General features: G+C 44.2%; 2 protein-coding genes across 3 annotated transcripts in view; both read right to left on the reverse strand.

Moving 5' to 3' along the window:
• LOC139367952 (myozenin-1-like) overlaps positions 1–4,803 on the reverse strand; it is a 10,050-nt gene extending 5,247 nt beyond the window's left edge. Inside the window, exons 1-2 of one of the 2 annotated variants that reach the window (XM_071106369.1) lie at positions 4,614–4,797; positions 1–10 (exon numbers count right to left, since the gene is read on the reverse strand). The exon at positions 1–10 is cut by the window's left edge and continues 84 nt beyond it. In XM_071106369.1, the coding sequence (XP_070962470.1) occupies position 1 (1 nt within the window). In that variant the 5' untranslated portion in view covers positions 2–10; positions 4,614–4,797. Of the gene's footprint in view, positions 11–4,613 lie in introns of both variants that reach the window. The other variant, XM_071106368.1, reaches the window with a different exon arrangement.
• Positions 4,804–6,533: 1,730 nt separating this feature from the next.
• Positions 6,534–10,000, reverse strand: part of LOC139367953 (synaptopodin 2-like protein) — a 14,492-nt gene continuing 11,025 nt past the window's right edge. Inside the window, exon 5 of the mRNA XM_071106370.1 lies at positions 6,534–10,000. This exon is cut by the window's right edge and continues 1,628 nt beyond it. Within this exon, the coding sequence (XP_070962471.1) occupies positions 8,999–10,000 (1,002 nt within the window). The 3' untranslated portion in view covers positions 6,534–8,998.

The raw sequence follows: 10,000 nt of genomic DNA on the forward strand, positions 1-10,000 counted from the left end.
TGCCTGCAGCCTACACCAATCAGAAAGACACAGTTAAAATGACCAACCAATCACAGACTGTTGATTAGAAGGATGATGATGGTGATGATGATGGTGGGTCATTTCCCCTCCTGTGTCACAACTGAAGACTGGGTGGTTGGTCACTTCTGTCCATCTGTTTGCTGGATCACAACACCATTAGATTTAAGGTATGGTTCTAGGGAGCCATGACTCTGTGGCGCTGGGCCTTTGAGCGGCTGGTTCTGTGGGTCTGTATTCCATACTGTAGTTGATGTTATTGGTTTAATCTGTTGTAACTGAAGCTCCTGCTGGAATCCAACACCCTGTAGCTATTATTACCTCATGTTCCACTGAGTGTCACTGTTACCACACACACACATCACATACCCACTGACAAACACACATACTGACACACACCAAAAAACGCATACACACACACTCTGATCACACCAGGGTACGCTGGGTAGAGACAGGGAAAGGTGGGAGAATGCAGGGTTTATGGAGCTCCTGATGGGTTAGCGTGGGGGAAAAGTCCCCCAACTTCAGGAGGACGTGAGGCTGAAGGCCTGGGGGTCTGAGGGTCCCATTACCCCCAAGCAGAGGGGCTTCTATCCCCCTCACTATTCCTGTTTTAGCTGCAGATAAATCTCCCGGGAGGACAGCTGACAGGGAACGTCATCAGTCAGCACATTCCCAAACACACACCTCCCGATTCCCGAAACACCCAGCTCATCCCCTAGAACTCCCAACATAATTCTCTCGTGAGACGTTCACGTGGTGTCGGAGTTATCGGACGTTTGGAGTTCTGACTGGTCGTTTTTTTTGTACGACCCTCCAATTCATTTTACCACTGACCTCTGACCTTTTCAACCAAAAGATGATAACAAATCAGTTTCTGACAATTACAAACTGGATAATGTAGCTAGTTTGTCATATATTGTAAAATATGTCATATTGTCAATATTAAGCAAACTAGCTAACTTAATTATTAGCAACGGTAGCAAGCATATCGAGAAAACTATCTAGCTAACTACCCAGTTACCACATTTGGTTTCTTGTAAGTTGTGGAAACATGTGTTTTTGTTTTTTGTTTTCACCTTGGTTGTGGGAACGAAGCAATACATTTCCTGACCGGTAAAATGTAAGGTTTTCTAAATGTTCTGAGAACAGAAGTAAGACTTTTACCTGTTCTGGGAACTTTCATTTTTAGTTTGCAGGAAGTTTCTAAGAATGTTTAACTCTGGTTCCTTGAACGTTTTCCAGGGAGGTTTTATTAACACTCTGAGAACAGAAATGATGAACGCTTTGAAAACGGAAATTATAGATCATTTGTAGGTTTTTGAATAAATTCCACACAATGTTTCAATAAGACTTTTAATAACACTGCTAGTTTATTTCATTTTTTACTCCACACACAGATAAGACACATGGAAATGAATTTCCTTCGGCATTAATCATGTGAACAATTTTCTTTTTTGTTATGACAAGGCATCAGTGGAATTTGAACCTAAGATCTTCCGTTCTCTATACATGAAATTAGTCCACTGCGCCGCATGTACACAGACAGCTGAATTCTGAACTTTTGCTCAATTATTGACAAAAGTACTGATCTGATTGGCCAAAAGACCAATTAGTGTAAAAATTATCAGAATTAGGCAGCTTGTGTAAATGCAGCCCAGGATGGAGCTAGCAAACCATGTATTTTTTACTCCTACAAAGCTGTTAATTTTAGTCTATTCAAACAAACCCCATTTCAAAGGAAACAATCACTCATTAAGATCAGGTGTGGCCAATTAGTGGACGTGGCCAACGCACCTGAACACACTCAACAAGAGAGAGGAAGAGATAGTTTTGTTGGTGCTGAGAACGGAATGTTTTTAAATAACATTCTAACAACATTCTCTGAATATTACTAAAGATTTCTTGTGGTTTTAATTTAAAGTTTTCTTAATGTTGTTGGAACAAATTGAGAACATGACTTTGATAGAACAATGAGGAAATCTGTAGGAAACGCTATGCTGAAGTGCTGAAATTCAAATAAAATCAAATCATATTTGTCACGTGCACCGAATACAACAGGTGAACAGTGAAATGCTTACTTACAGGCTCTAACCAATAGTGCAAAAAAGGTGTTAGGTGAATAATAGGTAAGTAAGGAAATAAAAACAACAGTAAAAAGACAGGCTGTATACAGCAGCTAGACTATAAAAGTAGAGAGGCTACATACAGACACCGGTTAGTCAGGCTGATTGAGGTAATATGTACATGTAGATATGGTTAAAGTGACTATGCATATATGATGAACAGAGAGTAGCAGTAGCGTAAAAGAGGGGTTGGCGGGTGGTGGGTGGCGGGACACAAAGCAGATAGCCCGGTTAGCCAATGTACGGGAGAGCACTGGTAGGTCGGGCCAATTGAGGTAGTATGTACATGAATGTATAGTTAAAGTGGCTATGCATATATGATAAACAGAGAGTAGCAGCAGCGTAAAAAGAGGGCTTGGAGGAGGGCACACAATGCAAATAGTCCGGGTAGCCATGTGATTACCTGTTCAGGAGTTTTATGGCTTGGGGGTAAAAACTGTTGGGAAGCCTTTTTGTCCTAGACTTGGCACTCCGGTACCGCTTGCCATGCGGTAGTATAGAGAACAGTTTATGACTGGGGTGGCTAGGGCCTTCCTCTGAAACCGCCTGGTGTAGAGGTCCTGGATGGCAGGCAGCTTGGCCCCCGTGATGTACTGGGCCGTATGCATCACCCACTGTAGTGCTTTGCGGTCAGAGGCTGAGCAATTACCGTACCAGACAGTGATGCAACCAGTCAGGATGCTCTCGATGTTGCAGCTGTAGAACCTTTTGAGGATCTCAGGACCCATGCCAAATCTTTTTAGTTTCCTGAGGGGGAATAGGCTTTGTCGTGCCCTCTTCACAACTGCCTTGGTGTGTTTAGGCCATTCTAGTTTGTTGTTGATGTGGACACCAAGGAACTTTAAGCTCTCAACCTGCTCCACTACAGCTCTGTCGATGAAAATGGGGGCGTGCTCGGTCCTCCTTTTCCTGTAGTCCACAATCATCTTCTTAGTCTTGGTTAAGTTGAGGGATAGGTTGTTATTCTGGCACCACACGGCCAGGTCTCATCTGTCTCATTGTTGTCGGTGATCAGGCCTACCACTGTTGTGTCGTCTGCAAACTTAATGATGGTGTTGGAGTCGTGCCTGGCCATGCAGTCATGGGTGAACATGGAGTAAAGGAGGGGACTGAGCACGCACCCCTGTGGAGCTCCAGTGTTGAGGATCAGCGTGGCAGATGTGTTGCTACCTACCCTCACCACCTGGGGGCGGCCCGTCAGGAAGTCCAGTTGCAGAGGGAGGTGTTTAGTCCCAGGATCCTTAGCTTAGTGATGAGCTTTGAGGGTACTATGGTGTTGAACGCTGAGCTGTAGTCAATGAATAGCGTCCTCACGTAAGTGTTCATTTTGTCCAGGTGGGAAAGGGCAGTGTGGAGTGCAATAGAGATTGCATCATCTGTGGCTCCCACAGAATAACATTCTTGGAACAATTTGAGAACATTATTCTAAATAGAACCATGAAGAAACCAGTAGGAAACGTTATGCTGAAGAACTGAAATTCCCACAGAAGTAGTTTTTTTAACGTTCTCTGAACTATTTGAGAACATTCCCAATGTCAAACCAGTTGAATAACGTTCCAAAAACATTGCCAAAATGTAAATGAAATGTAACCAATTTTGAACTTTTAGGAAATGTTCTATTAAAATAATGAAATACCAAGAAAATACAGTTTTTTTGTTAAGTTTTTGAATGTGTGGAGAATGTTCCAAAGACAAGTAACTATTCGACACCATTCCCAGAAAGTTGTTGGAAGGTTCATGCAAAATAACCTCAGGACAACCACGCTCTGAGAAACGCGTGGTTCTCAGAACAAAATGTGTTAGCTGGGTAAATGATTATTGGTTGAAGAATTGTTCTGATTTTAGAAGCACTTGAACTCAATCATGTCGGACGGACGACTCCGAGCGCGTGAATGCCTCATCATACCACCGACATCCCAAACCCACTCCAGCCTGATGGACATGAAATGTGAATGGGTTTGTACCCGATGAGTGTTGAAGAATGAAGGGCAAAATCCATGCATCTACTAACCAATAGCTAGAAAGCCATGTAAGTTGATACCATACCATTAATACATGAATTAATGTATGCTGTGATACATATGACATGCTGCCGTACGTGGAGGACACATGACACACACTGACCAGGACTTTTACACCTGAAACAGCCCAGCAGAGCCCAGCCCAGCACAGAGCAGGCCTTGCACGGCATAAACCCATGTTGAATCAAGTCTAAAACCAGTAGATCGCCCAATTCATTCCTTAACAGTGAGCTTGTCCGTACCTGGCTGACAATTAGACCTGCATCAGTCCATTATTATCACCCCCAGATAATAGATGCCATTTAGCAGAAGCTTTTATTCAAAGCGACTTACAGGAATGTGTGCATTTTATGTGTGGCTGGTCCTGGGAAATAAACCCACTACGATGGTGTTACAAAGATCCTGCTCTACCAACTGGTAGGAGGTGATGTCACAAATGTAGCCTTACCTCAGGAGAATTCTCAGGAATTAGAGAAGAAGAAAAGAATGTTCAAGGAGGAGAAGAAGAGTTGAAAGTATTCCAGAAAGTGTCCCAGTGCCTACCCTCCTGTACACCCAAGAGACAGTGTAGGAGCTGGGCTACGGAAGCCTGGGTGGGAGCTGCTTAAGGGTCTACGAGGAGACTGATATTGTCTCTCAGATGCTCCCGGGGTCTATGTATAGACCAGTATAGAACGAGGGGGGGGGGGGGGGGGGGGTGAAGGGGGTAGTGTGAAGAGGGAGGGAGGACAGAATAGTGGATAGAGAAAGATAATCACTTACCCCCCTTCCCTTCGCTCCCCTAGGACTGTGTTTCTCACCATAGTGAAGTGTCCAGTTCACCTGTTTATACCTTTAGAATAAACAAGTGGCTGTGTCCCCATATCACTCAGATCTCTGTCACACAACTGACCACATAGAGAGAGAGAGAGACAGAGACAGAGACAGACAGAGAGGGAGAGAGAGAGAGAGAGAGAGAGAGAGAGCATACTGGAAGAGAGGGAGAAAGAGAGTGAGATAATGAGATATGGGTAGAGAGAGAGAGAAAGGGGGACAGAGTGAGACAGAGCTAGTGTCTAATCATCAATAGAGAATTTACTATGCATCCGACTTTAATGACCTATTTCAAAGCTAACCCTCAACCCTGTCCTCTAACCCCTGACCCATAAACCTAGCGCCAACTCTAAACCTGACTCAGATTTATGAGAATGTATGGCATAACTGAAGACCTATGACTGCAGGGACTGGATAGTAGCCCCATGATGGTGATCAGGTAGTGTGTGTGTTGGTGGGGTGGGGAGGGGGGGTAGTTCTTCTGATGTCTTTACTCTGATCACATTGTAAAAATTAGTGTTTAGAGTCCAGCACTCAGCACTCAACCAGATGACTGGAGATCAACAGGACTAAAAATAGGAGAGGCCCTCCTGGCAGTGTGTGTGTGTGTGCGCGCGCTCGTCCGAAGGCCTAATGTCAGGGGAGAGAGCTAGGTGCATTACCAGTTATCAACCAGTAGGAGTGTAGCCATTCTCGTGATAAAGATTAGCATTAGTGTTTTCTCCTCAGACACAACATACTTGATATTGTTTGGGTTACCACTCACCTGAGTCATGCGACAACAGCCATTTTGCTTTGCAGCAGAAGAACCCTGACACACAGCCCTCACCTCACCCTGGGATCGGATGAGGCTAAAGTTTGAGGCTAAAGATAGCGATCCAGCATAGGCTAGGTAGGGTTTCACAGCTCTGGGATGGTGACTGACAGAACATGGTCAAGGAATTTAGAACACAGTTTACAGGAACTGTCTTCAACATCGAGATGATAATAAAACACCCATGAAGGCAGCTAGCATCCTTCCCTTAATGAAAGGGTGTGTTTGATTATATTTAATATAAATTTATTTAATATATATTTACAAGTCAGGATTCATCTCTTAGAGAAAAAACCACACTATTTCACATGTGGAATATCACATGATTTCACATGAAATTTCACTTTTTTTTCACATGATAACGTGTTTTTGATCACGCTTTCATATGTTACATGTTATCACGAGGCTTCGCATGTTGTCACATGTTATCACATTAACGTCACGTAAGATCACGTGTGAGCACATGAACACGTGTTTTTGGAACACTTCACATGTGAAACTCATGTGGTTTTTCTGTAAGCGATCCATCATCACCCTATGATGAGACTGCGACTGAGCTCACTGTAATAACGAAGCAACATCACCACCTTGTGGATGACGATAGGAACTGTCCCAGATGATGATTATAATATAACTCCTACCTACCTCGTCTCTCTTACCCAGTCCTAATGGAGGTGGGCATGATGCTGGAGACAGACAGACAGACAGACAGACAGACAGACAGACAGACAGACAGACGGCTGGAGAGTTTCACATCTGTTTTTTATTTATCTGAAATACAGAACACCAACGGAACAGCTCAGCTCTCACATCAATCAGACAAAACCTCCCTGCTACCTCCTCCCTTCCTTTCCCTTCCCTCCCCTCCCTTTCTTATCACAATAAGGAAGTGGAAAAGGCAAAGGAAAAACCACCAAACAAACACATCCTACAGAGTGTACTACTGTGCAATGCACTGACACATTTATATGAAGCAATACAGAAAAACACAGGCTATTTCATAATATTCATAATAATAATATACTCACAATAATCATGACAAAAATAACATGAAAAAGAAGAGGTTGGCACTGCGTGCTGGTAGCTTCATAGATGAGTACAGTATTGTTCTCCTATACAGTCAGCTCTTTGGTTCAGATTCAGGCCTTCATGTGACCAACTGGATTTTGAACCCGGGTCTCCTGCACTCCCCGAGACTGTATTAGGCCCCTTAGCTAAAGTCACAATGGAAGCACACAGCAGGCATGTAGTCCATCCTTTTACAAGTCAGCTTTAGCCTACAGTTTGTCTTAGGACGGATGTTCTAGCTTCTCTCCTCTCATCCATCTCTCCTCTCATCCATCTCTCCTCTCCTCGATCTCTCCTCTCATCCATCTCTCCTCTGCTCGATCTCTCTTTAGCACGTCCTCACTTTTATCTGTTTATCCTTCTTTATTTTCAACTTTATTCTGTCATTCCCAACGCATTCAATTTTGTTTTATTAAACTACATATCAAGACCCATTTTCTCTCCCTATCCATGTTTCTCGCTCTCTTTGTCTGACATTTTAGATTGCGTTATAAAATACTTATTTTACATTCATATATTCATACATATCAACTATATTCTATATCAACTATAGATCAAATAATATTTTTTATCAGGCGAAGCAGAGGAGGTCAAATTATCAGAAGAAGGAATAGTGATGACAAGGCTGGTGTGAACCAAGAGCTACAATGGTGTCCAAACAGGAAGTCTATAAAATAAAGAATGTGATCAAGAAAACCCCAGACCAAAGACACTTCAAAGTATTCAAACAGGTGAGTAGTGGATAGACTTCTGATTTTCATTCTTAGGTAAATTATGCAATGCACAATACTAACATCTCTTTTGGACTGACAAAGACCAATACCTTGTCAGTCCAAAACGTGAGAGCATAGTTTTCCTATGGTTGTTTTGCATTACAACATTCCCACAACATTCTGGGAATGGTGCAGGATAGTTGCTTGGCTTTGGAACATTCCGAGCAGATTGAAGGAACTTGACAAAATAACGTTATTTTCTTGGTATTTCGTTACTTTAAATAAATGTTTTCCAAAAGTTGAAACATGGTTACATTTAATGACACTTTTGGTAATGTTCTAGGAACGTTCTCCAACTGGGAATGTTCTCAAATAGTTCAGAGAATGTTTAGTAACAACGTTCTTCTGCCGGAATTTCAATATTTCAGAATAATGTTTCCTACAGGTTTCCTCATGGTTCTCATGGTTCTATCTGTTCTCAGAACATTCAGAAAACGTTAAGAAACAATATTCTTCTGCGGGATGTTTAGTACTTCAGCATAACGTCGTCTGAAGGTTTGCTCATGGTTCTATTTAAAGTCATGTTCTCAGAACATTAAGAAAACGTTTGCTAAAAACCACAAGAAAACATTAATAACGTTTAAAAACGAATACATTCCGTTCTCAGCGTGAACTCTCTCTCTCCTCAGGTGTGTTAGCCGTGCCCGATAACTGGCCACACTTGAATGAATGTTTGTTTTCTTTGAAATGGGGTCTGTTTGTGTAGACTACAATGAACATGAGTTTATTTTAAACAAGTAATAAAAAAACATGCTAGCTCCATCCTGGTGGCGCAGTAGACTCATTTCATAGATAGAGAACAGAAGATCATAGGTTTGAATCTCACTGACGCCGTGCCACAATTAAAAAAATGCATGTGTTTGCGTGATTAATGCCTCAGCAAATACATTTCCATTTGTCTTATCTGTGCTTGGAGTTCTTAACAAACTATTCTCGCAGTGTTATTGAAACATTCAGTGAAAATGTTAAGGAAGTTATTCCATCATTTCGAAATAACCTTTACATTTTGTTTAAAACATTCACAACATTTAGATAATGTTCTCAAAACTTTATTTAATTACCTTCAAATAAGCCATCATTTCTGTTCTAAGAACGATAACAAAACCTCCTCGGAAAACTTTCAGGGAACCAGAATAAAATGTTCTCAAAACCTCCCTGCAAACTTAAAGCGTACCTTCCCAGAACAGGCAAAATGTTTACTTCCGTTATCACAATGTTTAAAAAACATTCAGTTTTACCGGTCTGGGTAACTTATGGCTTCGTTCCCAGAACCAATGGTAAACCAAAAACGTACTTTCCCACAACTTCCAAGGAACCAAATTTGCAAGCTGGGATTTCTCCAGAGCCAGTCTATAGTGTGTTGTCTTAGCTCATGGTGGATCCGGGGCGCCAGACGCTAGGTTGCAGACCCAGGTTAGAGGTGCTGAATTTGGGGCGAGGCACTCTGGAGGGCTGCGTGGAGGCGGGGCGAGGTGGGGTGTGGGCCAAATGGCTCAGATCAGGGGCACTCTTAAACTGACTGTTACCTTGTTGGGGGGCGTGGGCCTGGTAGGGGTAGGGGTTAGGGTCAGGGACATGGACGGAGGAGAAGCTCGGGAGCTGCGGGAGGGGGCCTGTGGGGGCTGGAGTAGGTGGGACCCACTGGGGCTGAGGTTGGTAGGGGGGGGTAGAGAGGGATTGGTAGCAGGAAGTGGCTGTTGGGGGAAGAGAAATGACATCAGACCTCCACATCGGTTCTCCTAGTGTGGTCGCTGATCGTGGGATGATGACAGTAGGGGCGGGGCCTGTGGGAGGTGGCGTGGAGAACCGTTTGACCTCATACACACGTGGCATCTTGTTTTGGCCCTGGGGAGTCCCGCCCCCGTAGCTGAAGAGGGAGGAGTTTAGCTGATAGGGCTGGTGACTCATGAAGTCCAGAGCCTTGATGCCTTGAGCCTTCTGACCCCCAGGGGCGGCTTTATGCCCCGCTGAACCCCCACCCTGTCCTACTACCCCCGCCCTCTGGCGCTGGGCCTGGGGAGGGCAGGAGGGGGAGAGGAGGGGGTTGTAGCTGATGGGAGGGGGGGCTCTGCAGCTGGAGGAGTATTTGAATTGAGAGGGGAGGGAGGGTGTGGGAGAGGGCTGGCGGGGGTGGCCGGGACTGGGTTGGGGTGAGGAGGGGGTCTCCACCACATAGCGATCCATCCTGCTCTGCCTACGGGCGAACAGCTGACCCCCCTTCCCTGCTAGCTGGGGTACCTGTGGAGGAGGCTGGGGTTTAGGGGCCACAGGAGGGGGCTTGGAGCCTCTCTGTGCCTGCATGAAGTTACAGGCCTCAGCCCCCAGCTTCAACCAGTCCTCTTCAGGGCCAGACTCACCTCCAGCCTC

This window comes from Oncorhynchus clarkii, chromosome 16 (genome assembly GCF_045791955.1).
Source record: "Oncorhynchus clarkii lewisi isolate Uvic-CL-2024 chromosome 16, UVic_Ocla_1.0, whole genome shotgun sequence".
Classification (NCBI taxonomy): domain Eukaryota; kingdom Metazoa; phylum Chordata; class Actinopteri; order Salmoniformes; family Salmonidae; genus Oncorhynchus; species Oncorhynchus clarkii.